General features: G+C 41.8%; 1 protein-coding gene across 1 annotated transcript in view; it reads left to right on the top strand.

The window, feature by feature from the left end:
- Nucleotides 1-17,803, top strand: part of STUM (stum, mechanosensory transduction mediator homolog) — a 97,522-nt gene that overhangs the window by 746 nt on the left and 78,973 nt on the right. The window contains exon 2 of the mRNA XM_045298207.1: nucleotides 3-102. Within this exon, the coding sequence (XP_045154142.1) occupies nucleotides 3-102 (100 nt within the window). The remainder of the gene's footprint in view (nucleotides 1-2; nucleotides 103-17,803) is intronic.

Genomic DNA, 17,803 nt, shown 5'->3' with positions numbered 1-17,803 from the left:
AGGTCCGCGAGAAGAAGGGACCCCTGCGCGCCGCCATCCCCTGCATGCCTTTCCCGGTGGCCGTCCTCTGCCTCTTCCTCAACACTTTCGTGCCAGGACTGGGTAAGTAACAGCGGCCGCCACCCCGGGCGCCCTGGGAGAAGGGGCGCCGCTCTGGGCTCCCTGACCCCCGGACATCATTCCGACGCCGGCACCAGATGGTCCGGCCAGAACGCATGGGAAACTTGGAAAGGAAATTTGGAACCTGCGGACCGCGGCCCCGAGGGCTGGCTCCCTTGGCCCTGAACTGGACAGGTCCGGGCGCCCCAAAACCTGTCTATGCCGTCCCCCGCCCTCCCCTCCCACCCCCACCAGCACCACCCTGCCAGGTCGGTCGTTCCGCAAGTCCTTTTGGCCCAGGGGCTCAGGGACCGAGACCAGAAAGAGTCAGAGTCGGTTAAGCAACCAGACTTTCTGGGCTTCGGAAAAGTTGGCCCAGCCGGGGGAAGGCAGAGTGGAGGGAGGGACAAACGGGGTTCAGGAGGAGACACCTCGCAGCCCCGCCTGCGCCTGCCGACTGTAGCCCGGGTGGGAGCGAGAACTGAAGCCAGAAAGCTCCACCTTCTAGGCCGCCCGCGCTTCCGCCGGCATCCCTGCTGTGTGCCAAGGCGGTGGGGGTGGTTTTATAAGCTTGGATCCAAGTGGCTATGGGTACCCCAAAACGCCCTTCCATCCCTGAGAAAATGCACAGCGCGCCGATGTCATTCTATGCCTAACTCCAGCTTCTCGATTTTAAAACAAATCTAGCCCAAGAGTGGAGGGGCTGATGGGTGTCTGGAGAGGAGAAAAGAGTTTTTGTGGCCTCTCCTTTCTCTAGACACGCCCCCAAATCTCTGCCCGCACCCCCCCCCCTCCACCCACAGTTTACCAGCTAGTCAAGGGCTGTGCTTGGCAGCTGGCAAGCTGTCCTGCACTCCTTGCCCCTAGCTGGCGACCTCCCGGTGACTTCCAGGAGGCCCACTGCTGTCCTGGAGCCAGTTTACAGTGAAGGGCTCCGAGGTCCAAGAGCAGAGGTCAGCTGGACGTTGGTTTCCGTTTTATCTTGGTCTTTCTCACCGTGTAGCTCAGATTCCGGACATCACTTGTGACCGTGGGTAACAGGGGCGGCTCTATGGCGGTGGTCGCGAAGCTGACACGCACCCACACAAGCAGAATACACCACGCACTTTCCCCTGGTTTTTCTGTCTACTTGTCTTTCTGCCAAGAGACCTTGGTGGTTGAGTGGATTAAGCATCGGATGGCTAACCACAGGGTTGGAGGATCGGACCCTCCGGCCCCCTCTCAGGAGAGGAAGAGGAGGCTCTCTGCTCCGAGAGTGCTCCGCACTCTCGATGTGGAGCCGGTCTGCTCCACCCTTAGGGATCAGGATGAGTAGGAAGGGCCCAGCTGGCAGTGGGCTTATTTGCTTTGGGGTTTGTTTGACATGGGCTTCTTTCTGCCTTGGGTGGCTGCTGTGGCCAGAGTGGCACCCCTGTCTGAGCAGCAGATTCGGTGGCCTCCAGTTGGCCTTTCACTCCTCCCTACCTAGCCCCCCACCCTCTACACACAATTAGTATCATCCGCAAATGTCATGGGGGCCATATCTTGAGTCCTCTGGTGTCTCAGACACACCTCTGCACTCCATCCTTCTATACCTACTCTGGCACCACCTGTTCCTCCCACAGCACTCTACTTCTATTTTGCATCCGATAACGCATTGCAATGGCCACACGGTATTGGCTAAATAAATGACATTAGCTATAGAATTACCGTGTCCCAGGTGTGTGTGCTTGTGTGTGTGTGTGTGTGATTTATAATGTTCTCTAAAATAAAATGATAATAATGTCTCTAAAGTGAGCCAGAGACATATGTAAACCATAGATACATGAATGGATTGGGGGCGCACACTTAATGCCAGCCTCAATCTAAGAACAATCAGTTCTTATGGCATGGGCCTTCTCAACACTCACCCTCGCGAAAAGATCACTGAACACATGGCTGCTATAGAAAAGCGTGGTGAAGAAACCACGTTGTGCCCCACTATCATAAAGAATAGCGTCTACGATTGCTAAAGACTAAAAGGGTGCATGAGTTGTTAAGTAATAGGGACCTGGGAGAGGTAACCCTGAAAGAAATGGGGACTGGAACAATGGTTTCAAACATTTCCGATTCTTTCTTTAACATAAAGGTTTTTTTTTTTGTTGTTGTTGTTTTGTTGTTTTTTGTTTTTGTTTGTTTTTTTTAACATTTTATTAGGGCCTTATACAACTGTCATCCCAATCCATACACACATCAATTGTGTAAAGCGCATTTGTACATCGTTTCTCAAAACATTTTCTCTCCACTCAAACCCCCGAGATTAGGTCCTCATTTTTCCCCTCCCTCCCTGCTCCCCCCTCCCGCATGAGCCCTTGATAGTTTATAAATGGGTATTTTGTCTGCTCTACGTCATTATTCTTGTTAAGCTTGTGACTACTTGTGTGTTGCTTTGGTGTTTATCTATACAACAAATCCAGGATAGGCAGCCGAACAGAGATAGCAATAGGACTGGGGGCACCTGGGTGCATGGGAAGGGAGGGGGAAGGGAGGAGAATGGGGAGTCAGTAATGAGGGGTACAAGAAAATAGCAAGTGTTCTAAAATTGACTGAGGCATGGTTAGCTCTTCTTGACACATCTGAACAATTGACTTATATCTGAAAGGAATTACTGAAATGTGACTGATGGGTAAACATAAATGTAGGGTTGGAGTGAAAATATATATATTTGGGTCTCTACTTGAATCTTGCCACAGTACAAGAACTGTTTGTTCTAATAATTTGGCATTGTATGATACCTTCCTGACATGGTCACTGAAAACAAAATGAGTGCATAAGCAAATGTGGTAAAGAAAGCTAATGGTGCCTGCTATCAAAAGATACAGCGTCTGGGGTCTTAAAGTTTCATAATTAAACAAGCGGCCATCTAGCAGAGAAGCAATGAAGCCCACATGGAAGAAGCACACCAGCCCGTGTGATCATGAGGTGTTTATGGGAAGAGGTATCAGAAGTTCAAAAACACACAACCAACTTGATGTGAAGGGGCGTGGATGCAATAGAGAACCAAAATTCACCTGCAAGGTAATTGGACAATTTCTTTCTGAAGGGCCGCATGGAAAGGATTATAAATCCAAGGTGTGGTATGACACTGTGAACCACATAAATAACCTCTAGTTCTTTAATATTTCCTACCCCCGCTAGTAAGATTTTTATTTTTCCCCCTCATTAATTATGTTAGATTTGCATATGTTCATTTGCGTATTTCAGTTTGTTCGGAACATGAAAGTCAAGATAGATAACTTTTCAGAAACAGTAACAGGAGTAACAGTTCCCTGAGGGTAGGGAAGAGAAGGGGGTGGGGAAGGGGGCAGAATTGTACGTAAATGGATATATTTGATTGTGTAAGATATGTCAATAAAACTATTACATATAAAAAAAAGAATAGTGCCTAGGGTCTTAGAAGCTTGTCTTCAAACAGAAAAATCGCTGCCATTGAGTCCCTAGAGGACAGGGTAGAACTGCTCCTGTGAGTTTCCGAGGTTGTAACTATTGACGGGAGTAGAAAAGCTGTCTTCCTTCTGAGGAATTGGCTGGTGGTTTCCGAAGACTGACCTTGCAGACTGCAGCGACATAACTCCTATGCCACCAGGGCACTTTTGTGTTCAAACAAGCAGTTGTCTAAGTGAAGTGTCAACTAACTCCACATGAAAGAAGCACACCAGCCTGTGTCATCCACGGATTGTAAATAATAAAATCCACATCCAAAGGGAGGAATGGTATCAGAGCTTAAATTGTGAACACCCGGTTTACAGAAGCCTATGGATGACCATTGCAATGTTCTCCAAAAGAGTAAGCCTCTGGTGAATCCCCTCTGAACACAGTCCAAGGATGTGAACAGCCTTGCTATCAGAGAGCATTGCAAAGCCAATTGTGGCAGATGTAGTTAGGTTAAGATGGAATACCTTATCATTTGTTCTCTCTTTTGACCCATTTTAAAATTGAGTTAGATTTAATTTTTGAAAAAAGAAAGAAAAATCCCATTCCACCACACTGATGTCCATTCAGCAGTCAGAAATCCTAGGAGTAAATTTACTGGAGGAAACGCAGACTTCTGTCCATCTCTGGTAGGTTTGAAGTGCGTCAGAAGGGAGACACCTGATTCTACATTGAGGAAACAGAAGCATTTGTGCCCAGTGGAAGGATTGAGTTGCTGCTGGTTAGAAGAACTATCCCAGGAGACCCCATTACCCACACATACTTACTTCCCAGGCATCACCTCCAACCAAAATCAAAGCTGATGATGTTCAGTTAATTCTGACTCAAGTTCAAGTACTCCAGAACAGATCTGCTGCAGTGTTTCTTCTTTCGAAGAGTTGTTCGAATGATCCCAGCTCCTGGAAATCCTCCACTTGACCCAAATTAGCGGCTCCAGATTCACCAGCTTTATCTGATCCAGCAACTCATTGCTCTAGTGTAGAGCCGATCCTGACTCATGAGGATCCCACACGTTTTGGAGTTGAACTGTCTGTGACCCATAAGTTGGTCAATGATCTTTTTGTTGTTGTCTGAATTAGCTGTCCAGTATTTTCTTCAGAAGTGCCTCTTAGCTGTTTGTGCCATACAAGGACCCCAGCTTATCCGAAACACCTACCAAAAACTGAATGTGCATTCCTGGCTCTGCCCTTTAATGAGATGCAGCTCATTTCCATTCAGTCAGAAACCCCAAAGCACCCACATATGGCAGGCACTAAGGACGTGATGATGAATAAATCAGTCAAGGTTTTATAGATTGTCGGGGAAAATGGAGCAAGTGTTGCTGGAATTCGACAAGTGCAGCGATGCGCAGCAGACCAGTGCTTTGTAGTCACGGTGAGCTTTTCCTGGAGCCTCTTCCTAAAAAGCTGCCTAAAGGGAGAAGGAGGAGGATCCATCCTGCTCAGAAAATCCACCCTGTGACCCCAACCACTTTGCAGACTCCCACTTTCTGAAAACTGATCTGGCCCCGATCCAGAGATTCCCATCTTTATTCTGGAAACCGCCTTCCCTCCAAGTCTTCTCATTTGCAAGTTGTATGAGAGCCCAGGTGTTGGGCTGAATGAAAATGTGTTTCTTCTTCCCTTGTGTCTTAGGGATGCATGCAGTGAGACTCATCTATGTACTATCTAGTTAACACTCGCTCCATAAAAACAATGGATCCTCTCCTGGAGAGTGGAAGGAACTAGAAGTGATTGGTGATCACTCGCACAGCTCCTTGGAACAATTAAAAATAACAGATGATAAAGAGAGTCCCCCCAGTCATTCAGCAAAGCCTTCCTAGTAAAGACCATGGTTGGTTCTTTCAGTTCCAACAAAGGGGATTGATAAGTACATACACAATTCTTCATAGATGTAATGAAAGTTGATTGTTATGCCCCCAAAACAGAGAGTTTGTTTAGTGTTCAAGGGTATAATTTTACTTTTAAAATTGCATTCATTTTGATTGATTTGATAAAATGAAAATGCATCAGAGACACAGTGTGGGAATTGTGCCCAATGTGACCCCATCACACTGGGGTGAAATACTAAGGGCATGCAACAGAGCAGCAAGGGGAGCAGAGTGATGAAATCCCTGGGGAATACCAAAAGTAGACTTTGGGGACAGAGTGTGGCACCCATATCTAATATGCTGCCCATTCTTTGAGCTTCAACTAAATTCTTGATTTCCTAGTAAAAGCATCACAGGCTACCTCACTTCCAGTATCTCTCTTTCCTCTAGGCATGTGGATCAAATTGATGATCAATCATATCCTACCTTGCAGCATCTTTTGAACTGTTGACTTTTTAATTAGTATTTCCGGAGATTATTCTTTATCTAAATAGATTGTAAGTTCCTTGATCTCAGCAACTATTTCAAATTTCTCTGACATATTATAAATTATTGCATATTGAATAGAATTATGCTTCTGGAATGGACACTAGAGAGCATGTATTTATTTTATATGTAAGTCAGGCCTAAGGCTTCAAAGATCCAGAGAGCTTACCCACTCCTCCTATTTATTCTGTCTTAGCAAGCTACTTAAGGATGGATTTCAGCAAGATAAGGTATCAAACCAAGAAATAATATATGCGATACAATGGGTTCAATGTAGGGCATCCATGAAAAGAAACTCCAGGATTAAACTGTGTCATAATTTAATTAATTGCCTAGAGAAAATCGTTCAGTGTTGAGTAGAGTTCAAGGATAGAGAGCTCCAGGGGGAAAGCCCCTGAGAATGGCGTGAGACAGGTGCCTTCCTCATAAGGACTATGATTGGGAACCTCCAAGAAATTAAGGATTTGGTTAAAAACACACAGGAAAAGGAAGGTGATGATGAACTGCAATGAAGATAAAAATCTATACAAAACAATTAAGATCCAAATTTATAAATTAGATCTAGAAGTCAACAGGTATCAAAAAAGAAAATGGAGACATTTCAAGCAATAAGTGGATTGGGAGGGAATTTGGAAGCTATATGGAATATAGTGTAGAGAGCATGTTTTTTTTACCAAATCTTATTGGAGAGGTAATCAGAGACTTTAGGGAAAACAAAAAGCAAACAAGTGACTCTTCGTGGAAGGCTTAGTCCTAATATTAAGCAAATAAAAATGTGACCTGATTTTGAGCAAGTGGTGGAATATAAGAAAGGCTCTTTTAAGCACATAAGGTCTATAGCATTGGATCAATGGCACATGATATGGGCATTTTGTTAGCTACCTTCTGCTTGGATATGCTGTGAAGAATATTTGCGTTGTCATGGTAATGTAAATGATTCTCAGTGGGTTTTAACTTCTGAAATCAACTATAGGCAAAACACTGAACACTACTTAATTATAGCTTTAAGGGAGAATATAAAAATCTCCACAGTGACAATGTAAAATGTAAAACACAACTTATACAAGTTGGGAGATAGGACAGGAGAAATTAAAGTGTGATTGACTAGATTATAATTCCCAATTATTCGCTGACATCCCTGAAAGAGGACTGCACATCCCACCCAACATTAGGAAATTTGCTGTGCTTCCTGTGGGAGGTAAACCCTTTCATGCTCACTGGTCACGTGCCATGCTTTGATCCGTTGAATGTAAGTGGAAGTGATATATGCCATGCTCAAGTTGACACCGAAAAGGCACTGGGAGATTGTGCCATTGTTATTCCCCTCTCTCGTGTGTGTCAAATTGGCCATGATTCCCAGGGGCTTGGCAGACATTAGGTAGTCCTCCTCCATTGGGTGATCCCGTATGAACAGCCATTCCTTTGGAAGGAGAGTTTCCTTGGCGACACAGCCTGCATCCCAAACACATGACATTCTAGCAAAGCTCTAAGTTCATCTTGTAATTCTCTTGAATATGAAAAGTCTTCAGCCTACCTCCTGACCCACCAACATGAGACTTGTTCGCTTCCAAAAGTGCTTGAAATGAACTGGCACTGGCCATTTTGAGTCATGACCAGATGGTTCACTATGCTATGAACAACTAGTACAAGACGAATGGAGTTGCAGTCGTTGTCAAAAAGAGCGTTTCAAGATCTGTCTTGAAACACAGTCTGCAATGGGATAATATCTGTAGGCATACTAAGAAAACCAATTAATACAGCTATTTTTCAATTTTGCACACCAACCACTAAAGCCAGTGATAAAGAAGTTGGAGAAGCCTACCAACTTCTTCAGTCTGAAGTTGACCAAATGTGCAAGATGCATTAATAATCGCTGATAATTAGAATGAGAAAGTTAGAGACAAAGAGGAAGCAACAGTCATTGAACATGTGACCTTGGTGATAGAAACAACGCTAGAGATCATACGAGAGAATTCTGCAAGACCAATAACTTCTTTACTGTAAATAGCTGTTTTCAAAACCTTAAATGGAAACTATATCCATGGACTTCACCAAACAGAATACGCAGAATCAAATTGACTATATTTGTGAGAAGAGACTATGGAGAAGCTCAATATAATCAACCAAAACAAAACCAGGGGCTGATTATGGAACAAATCATCCCTTGCTCATCTGCAAGTTTAGTTTGAAGTTGATAAAAAATGAAAACAAGTCCACAAGAGCCAAAATATAACCTCCAATATACCCCAGGTAAATTCAGAGAACACCTCATGAATAGATCTGGCACGTTGAACATTAAGACATGACAAGCTGTGAGATTATATGAAGAACATCATACATGAAGGAAGCAAAAGGTCATTAAAAGACAGGAAAGAAAGAAAACATTAAAAGTGGATGGCAGAAGAGACTCTGAAACTTGCTCTTGATCATAGAGTAGTTAAAGCGAAAGGGATAAATGATGAAATAAAAGAGGGAAACAGAAATTTTCAAAAGGCAGCTAGAGAAGAAAAAGTAGAATAGTATGATAAAATGCACAGGCCTGGTGCTAGAAAACCCCCACCCCCCACCCGAGGCATACCTCAAGCTGAAATAATTGAAGAAAAAATTCAAGCATCAAGTTGTAATATTGAAGGATCCTGTGGGCAATATAGGAGACCTGCTGGCTTAGTGGGTTGGCCTACTAACTGCAACATGAGCAGTTCAAACTCACTAGCCACTCCACAGGAGAAGACTGAGGCTGCCTGCTTCCATAAAGATTTCAAGTCTTGGAAAACCACAGGGGCAGTTCTACTTTGCCCTGTAGGGGTGCTACGAGTCAATGGAAGTGGATTTTGTTTCTATAGGCAACATAATGATTAATGCAGGAAACATCAAAAGATGGAAGGAATACACAGAGTCGCCATATCAAAAGAATTGGTCAGTGTTCAACCATTTCAAGAGTTAGTATAGGATCAAGAACCAATGGTACCGAAGGGGAAAAGCTCAAGCTACACTGAAGGCATTCGTGATAAACAAGGCTCCAGGAATTGACAGAGTACCAATCGAAATGTTTCATCAAGATAAGGAAACACTGGAAACATTTATTTATCTATGCCCAGAAATTTGTAAGAGAGCTACTTGGTCAACCAGCTGAAAGAGATCCATATTTGTGCTCGTTCCAAAGAAAAATGAATACAATAGAATGTGGGAATTATTGAACAATATAATTAATATTACAAGCAAGTAACATTTTGTTGAAGATAATTCAAAAACAGTTGCAGCAGTCCATTGACAATCAGAGATTCAAGCTGGTTTCAGAAAAGACATGGAACAAGGGATAACATTGCTGTGTCAGAGCTTGGCTAAAAACAGAGAATACCAGAAAGATGTTTATTTGTGTTTTATTGACTTTTCAAAGGCATTCAGCTGTGTGGATCATAAAAAACTATGGATATCCTCAAATAGAATGGGAATTCCAGAACACTTCAATGTATTTATGAGGAATCTGTACATGGAGAAAGAGGCAGCCAATTTAAAATCAGGACAAGTGTGTGTCCGGGCTGTATCCTCTTATCGTGCTTGCTCAAGCTGTATGTTGAACAAGTGATCTGAGAAACTAGATTATAGTAAGGAACTGAAGCCTCAGGATTGGAGGAAGGATTATTACCAACTTGTGATATACAGATGACACAATCCTCCCTCCGGAAAGCAAGAAGACTTGAAGCACTTACTGGTGAAGATCAAACACTGACATCTTCAGAATGGGTTACAAATCAAAGTAAAACAAAATAGCCACCAGGAGGTAGAAAAAACTAGCAATGATCAGCAATACTCCCTATTTTCTCATTTTTTTTCTTGGATTCACCTTCATCGTGATTTTTCCTCCACCACTCACCTAAATTTCACTAGCTAGGGTCACTGACGGCCACCAAGTTGCTAAGCACAATGGCTACTTCTCCAAATGGCTCAGCAACACTGGAACCAGTTGTCCACTCTCTCCTCCTGGAAGCTCATTCCTTGGCTCCAGAAACACCACCGTTTCCTGATTTCTTTATACTTCACAGCACGCTCTCTGTTTCCTCTGCTCATCTCAGCAATCTGAAACTTGGGAGTGACCAAGAATTCAGGTTTTTATCAACCTCTTTCTGCCTCTCCTCACTTCCTTGATGCTTTCTCATCCAGCTCCTGGCTTTAAATTTCATCCTTGTGATGATGCTCCCCAAATTAAAATCTTCAGCTCAAGCTTCACTCCTGAGAGTCTTATATATAATTCAATACACCTACTATGAAACCAAAATTATACTAGACTTTCCTTAACCAGAACCTAACCCCCAATCTTCTTCTCCAAACCCCTTTCTCCTTCATCTCAGAAAACTGTACCCCTTTAGTTGCTCAAGCTAAAAATGGAAACTTATCCTTGACTCATCTCTTTTTCTCACACCATATGGCCAATGTGTCAGCAAATTCTCTTGGTTCTACTTGCAGTATTTGACCACTTCTTACCACTTTGCGGCCACCTCCCTGGTCTAAACTTCCATCATTACCTGAATTATTGCATTAGCCTCCTCAGTGGCCTGCTCCTGTTTAATGTTCATCAGTTCTTCCACTCACTTTAGCCACTCTGTATTCAAGAACAAGTTTCAGCGTCTTGTCTGACCTCCACTTTGAATTTTTCTTTCTTCCTTAACTTTTTAATGTACATTTGCTTGCATCATGTATGACCTCCTTGATGTTATTCCATAATGCACGTGTTCTTCACTCATTAGTGCTCAGTGGGTCAAATCTGTTCTTGAGATGGGCTCTGGACTCAAGTTGCATATACTCGAGATCATACACCATCCTGCATTTATATTCCCTACTTATGTATACCTCCCAACTCATTTACAATCCCATTTTGAAATGTCACAGTGTTGTAATGGGGTTAGAAACATCCTTGTGACTTTTGTAAGTTGTCTGACAACTGCTCAGTGAGTTTCCCATTATATACATCTTATATTAATATATATATTAGGTGTTAGGTCACAGCTTGGGGTAGTGACATTTTGATAACTGACAGGGTGAGAGTCAATAAACATCATCCACATTTTTCCTGAGACTTATGAGGAACCTAATTTCTATAAGGATTGGACATGATGAGACAGAAGAAGTCTGTTCCAGGAATGCTTAGGCAGGGTGTTAGACATAGGAGAGCTAACTTCTGAGTGCCTTCAGTAGCTTTTCAGTCACCACACATGAATTGTGTTCCTACCATATGCCAGGCTGTGTTCTTAGACTTAGGATAAACAAAATGCAGCTCTCTCAAGGAACTATTGGTCTAATGTGAGGCTAGCCATATCGGTTGTGTTGAGTTGATTCAATGCCTGGAACTTGGCTCCTAATTGGACACTTTTGACCTAAATTCTATCCAACCCTGGATGATCCAGGCCAGGTGCTATAGACAACTGGGACTTTAGACTCTGTTCTTTCAGGCCATACAACATCCTACATAGGGCCACACCTGAAGGAGTCAATGTGAAGAACCCACTATGTGAACTGGGCTTTACCTCAAACTCACCTGTACCCCTGGACTTAAGGCTGAAACTCCCTAGTGTGAGAAAAAGCAGATGACTGCTCTCCCAAGGTTATAGAACTAGCAGTCATTGGACTTTGGTTTGGATCTCTTGCCTTGTGGGTACTCAATGAATGGCAGCCCAGGGCTACCATATACTTAATATCATAATATTGTCTTTAATATTAAATAGCTCTGGTGGAATAGTGAATTACCCTTTGGGCTTATAACTGTAAGGTCAGTAGTTCAAAAGCACCAGCCACTCCATAGGAGAAAGAGGATTTACAGTCTTGGGAATCCATAGGGACAGTTCTACTGTCCTATAGAATCACTGTGAGTCGACATGGACTAGACTCTATGGCAGTGGATTTGGTTTTTTGGTTTGCTTTATTACGACATGTATCAATCTGGTAGGTATGCTCTGTCATTTTGAATGAATATTATTCAAAGTTTTACCCTATCACTAATTTTCATTGATTGTGTAGTGTCGTCACTACAAGTCTGTAGTGTCGTCAGTACAAGTCAACAATTTATGTTTTATGGTGTATAGCTAGCCTATATTCATAAATTTTCCTCTTCTCAACAGTATCTTAAATTCTATACTATTGACTAAATTAATGACACTATTGATAAAATTTACTTATGCCCCAGGGGAATGATTGATAACTTTATCCATCATAAAATGCCATTCATGTCTCTAAGGTAGATAAGAGTCATATGTCAAGGGAACGGAAGGGATATTCCAACAAACCCAGGGGCAAGGGAACAGCAAGTGATCTAAAATCAATGGCGAGGAGGGCATAGGATGCCTGGTGGGGGTTGATCAACAGCAATGTAACCAAAAGGAATTAGTGAAAACCAAATTAAGGCCAAACATGATAGTGGGACAAGAGGAAAGTAAAAGGAAAGAACTAGGAGGCAAAGGACATTCATAGAAGCCTAAGTACAGGCATGTACATATGTAAATACATTTATATATAATGATAGGGAAATAGATATATGTACACATATTTATTTGTTAAGTGTTAAGGCAGCAGATGGACATTGGGCCTCACTCAAGTACTCTCTCAACACAAGAACACTTTGTTTTAATAACCCAGCATTCTGTGATGCTCACCTTCCCGACATGATCACTGAAGATAAAATGGGTATATAAGCAAATGTGGTGAAGAAAGCTGATGGTGCTGGGCTATCAAAATATATCTGGGGTCTTAAAGGCCTGAAGATAAACAAGCAGTCATCTAGCTGAGAAGCAACAAAGTTCACATGGAAGAAGTACACCAGACTGTGTGATCATGAGATGTCGAAGGGATCAGGTATCAGGCATCAAAGACCCACAACAAAAAATCATATCTATATGAATGAGGGAGAGGGCAGAGTGGAGACCCAAAGTCCATCTATCCAATTGTCAAATTGGACATCCCCTTACAGAAGAGACGAGCCAGTCAGGGTGCAGTATAGCACCGACGAAACACACAACTTTCCTCTAGTTCTTTAATGCCCCACCCCAAGGGACTTTAGGATACCATTTTCAGTGAAGGATAGACCAACTAGAAATATCTCAATAAACACACAGAAGAACTAAACAAACACAACCAACTGACTTGACCTCAGAGATTTATACATAACACTACACACACACACACAGACAGCACAATATACTTCCTTTTCCAGTGCACATTGAATATTCTCTGGAATAAACCATGTTAGGCCACAAATCAAGCCTCTCTCTATATATTTTTTCAATATATTTTAAAACATCAAGTATTACAAAGCATTTTCTCAGATCAAAAGACTATAAAATAAGAAATCAAAAATAGGAAGATCAATGGAAAAAGTCAAATACATGGAAATTGAATAACATCCAGCTTTACAATTAATGGGTAATAAAATAAATAATAAAAATTCCTTGCATCAAATAAGAATGAAAACACAACATACTAAAACCTTTGGGACACAGCAAAAGCCGTGATCGCAGGGCAATTGGTAGTAATAAATGCATCCAAAAGATGGAAGAACGTCATCACCCCCAAACAAACGTTTCCAACAATTAGAAAAAGAACAACAAAATAAGCCTACAGCCACCAGAGGAAAAGGAGTAATGAAGATTAAAACCCTGGTGGCATAGTGGGCATTGAGATGCTAACTCAAGGTCAACAGTTTGAAACCACCAGCTACTGCATAGGAGAGAGGTGACACTTTCTCCTCCTGTGCAGAGCTCTACTCAGAAACCCGAGGGGCAGTTCTACCCTGTCCACAGTGTCACGGGGAGTCAAGGGCAATGAGCGTGGTTGTTTTGTTTGTTTGTTTGTTTTGTTGAGAGCAGAAATGAAGAGAAAAACAACAGAAAGAATCAACGAGACATGACAAAGAAGCTTCTTTGATAAGATTAGTAAAATCAACTGGCAAATTTAATAAAGGAAAAAGAGAATGTAAATAACACAAATAGGAAATTGAATGGGTAATATTATAAGAGAAGGCCATGGAGGACAGTGGGAGCCCAAAACCCATCTGCAGAGTGTCTAGTCAGACTGAGCCACTGGCAGATCCATTCTAGCCAAAGACAAGAGTCTTGAACAACCATCCTCTCAGGCAGAGACCACTGTAATCTTGATTATGCTGGATCAAACTCCATACTTGGTCAGTTGAACCCCTACAGACAGCACTGAATTTGTACAAGGGGCAAGTTACTCTTACTTATTCCATGACAGAAATGTCCTCACTGGCTTTTTGAATGTTGATGGGGGTCTTTTCCTTCTTGTGCATTATTTGTATTTTTGTCTTTGATTTTATGGTTTAGTTGTAACGCCTTAGTGCAGTTTTGTTTTTTATTGTTTTCTGTGGGATTTCTCAACTGTGGAGCACAGGAGGAGTGGACGCATAATGAGAACAACCGTTACAAAGGGTTATAGGGAATGCAGGGGTTGGGGTGGGCGACAGGGAAGGAAAGGGGATTTCAGGAGTAAACGATGAAGGCAGTAGGCAGCGAGGGAGCACTAGAACTGATTGTGATTGCACAACTCATTTTAAAGGCGATTTCACCATGGGGGGGGGTGTGCTCTAAGATTGGTGTGGTCATAACTGTACAATGCTCTTGATATGATTGAACGATTGAGCTATTGAATTGTATGATATGAAAATTATGTGCCAATTAAACTGTTGGGGGGAAAAGAGAGAACCAACTGAAATCAAAGGGGCAACAATAGAGTATGATGAAGAACTGTATTCCAACCAATTTAAAAATCTAGAAAAAAATGTAGAAATGCCCAGAAACACATTCCCTGCCTAAACCCACATGGACTAAAGTAGCAAATCTGAACAGACCATAGTAAATGAAGATATTATCAGGTCATTAAAATATCCCCAAGCCAAAAAACACTAAAACAAAAACCTCAGCCCAGATGACTTTCATAGTTAATTCTACCAAACATTCAGACAATTCTACTCGAAATATTCCAGAGTATAAAAAAGGACGGGAAAGCATTAATTTTATGAAGTAAGTATAAAATTAATACCCAAAAAAACAGGCAGAGACATCACTAAATAATAAAATTATAGACCAATATTCCTTAATGCTGCAAAATAGCAACAAAATCCTAGCCAATATTGTCCAACAGTGTTTCAAAAAATAATACATCAGGACCAAGTGGGTTTCTTATGTATACAAGAATGGTTCAACATTGAAAAAACAACTAAAGCAATCTATCATAGAAAGGAAAAGAACTAAATGATCTTATCCATTAATACTGAAACATGCTAAATAAGGAAAAGATAGTCTCTTTAACTAATGGTGTTGGCAAAATTATTTCTTTCAGAAACATGAAACAGGGTCTCTCACACCACTTACAAAATTCAACACAAGATAGATCAAAGACCTAAATATAAAACCTAGAATTATAAAGCTCATCCATGGAAAATAGGAAATCTAAAACGTGACATCCAACATCATGAAAAAACACATAAACAGCAGAAGACAAATCATATGAGTGGGATCTCTTTAAAACTGACACTTATGTACATCAAAAGATTTCCCCACAGACTAAGGAACAATCTGGATTCCACTTCACTCAAGAGGATATTCAGGCAGTCAACGAATATAAGAAATTATACTCACAATTAGTAGCTATTTTTTTTTAGGGCTTGAAAAAGTTGATTGGTTTTGTCTCATCAAACCTATGTTTACAGGCTTTGGATATGAAAAGAACTTTTTATCAAACCCTCACATTCTTTTTTTCTTCCCCCCGCCCCCCCTTTCTTTAAGCAATATCAAAGCGCCAGCCAACAGGCTGGAAATGCAACTTCAAAAGATAACAGCCCAATCTCTCTGCCCCTCTCCCTGGGAATGAAGTTTCCATGGATCCTAACCTTTTTTCTTTTTTTTAATAATTAAATAATTTTATTGGGGGCTTGTACAACTCATCACAATTCACACATACATCCATTGTGTCAAGCACTTTTGTACATTTGCTTCCTTCATCATTCTCAAAACATTTGCTTTCTACTTGAGCCCGTGGTATCAGCTCCTCATTTTTTCTCTTTGAGAGATGCAAATCAAAACAAAACTGAGAGATCATCTCACCTCAGCATTAGTAGCAAAACTCACAAGAACAGATAACAAATGTTGGCGAGGGTGAATAGAGACTGGAACCCTCGTACACAGCTAGTAGGATTGTAAAGGGTACAACCACTGTGAAAAGCAGTATGGTGCCTTCTCAAAAAGTTGGGACTATAAATACACTATAATCTACCCTGTTTCCCCGAAAGTAAGACATCCCCTGAAAATAAGACCTACTCACAGTTTTGCCTCGCGCTGAAATATAAGGCATTCCCCCGAAAATAGAACCTCCCCGAAAATAAGGCCCCCTGACGCTACCATAACTCTGGACCGTAGTGGAGCTACCATGCAGCTCACTGTTGGCCGCAGTGCAGCTGGAGCAGACAGGAAGTGCGAGGTCTCTTGTAATAAAGCAATAACCAAAAATGTGCACCGTATTCTTCTTCATGGAAAAATAAGACATCCCCTGAAAATAAGACCTAGCACATCTTTGAGAGCAAAAATTAATATAAGACATTGTCTTATTTTGGGGGAAACAGGGTAGCAACTCCACTATTTGGTATCTATCTTAGAAAAATAAGATCAATGACATGCACAGTCATGTTCATTGCAGCACTATTCACAACAGCACAAAGATGGAAACAACCTAAATGCCTGTTGTTGAACTACTGGATAAACACTGTTCATCCTCACACTCAGTGAATACTGTGAACATTATAAAGTAATGATGAATCTGTGAAACATCTCAGAACATGGACCAACCTAGAGGACATTATGCTGGGTGAGATTTGTTCATCACAAAAGGACAAATATTGTATGAGACCACTATTGTAAAAAGTCAGGAAAACATCTTCACGCTAAAAAAAAGTCTGTGATGACTCCCAAGGGAGAGGGGGCAGGAAATTCGCTGGCTAGAGGGTAGATAAATAGTCATTTGGATGAAGGGCAAGGCAACATACAATACAAGGGAGGTGGGCAAAAAATTGTGGAAACTGTAAGATAGTGGGAGGTTTGCAAGAGTTTAAGTCCCCAAGCAAATACAGTTATAAACACAATTTTGCAACAGTGGTGCTCTACAAATAGAGGCTTGGATAGACATACTAGCTGAACAGGTGCTAGAGGAAGAGTGGGAGTTTACCCACAAACATATATAGATCTGGCAGAGGATATAGTAAGTATATATGTATTTACCTTGCTGCAAATATATACATGAATATGGTAGAGCATACAGGGAGCAGTTATGAAAATTTCTTAGACATAACCAAACACCTTGAGGAAATGAGTTGCTGGGGTGTCAGCGGACACCAAAGTCAATTGTCATAACAGAATTCACAAGTGAAATGTTCTACATCCTCCTTAGGTGAGTCGTAGCTGGAATCTTAAAAGCTTGTGAGCAGCAATCTGTGGTGCAGCTGTTAGTCTCTCTTCGCCCAGATGAAAATCCAAAGATAGATGGAAACTATTCACCCAATGGTCCATTAAGTCCCTACAAACACCAGTTTCCACATCCCTGAGACTAAAACAACTAAGTGGAGTCCAGCTCCCACTGCCAACTGCTCTGCAAAGGATCGTATCAGATGGTTCTGGATAGAGTGGGAGAAAATTGTGGAATGAAACTCAAAATCATAAGAGGCCACTTAGTGGTCATATAGAGACTCTTGTGACCACCAAGATTGTGGCCTTTAGTCATCCTCCAGGTCTGGAACTGAACCTCCCCTCATGTCAGAATAATCAACTATTTAAGGTCAGCACAGTATTTATCCAAGGATAAAGTAAAGATGGTCGGGAAAAAGAATCGACGTGGACAGTAAACACC

This window comes from Echinops telfairi, unplaced genomic scaffold (genome assembly GCF_000313985.2).
Source record: "Echinops telfairi isolate 266 unplaced genomic scaffold, ASM31398v2 ScPeMD7_7424;HRSCAF=8462, whole genome shotgun sequence".
In the NCBI taxonomy this organism is placed as follows: domain Eukaryota; kingdom Metazoa; phylum Chordata; class Mammalia; order Afrosoricida; family Tenrecidae; genus Echinops; species Echinops telfairi.
This window is presented reverse-complemented; position numbering and strand designations above follow the sequence as displayed.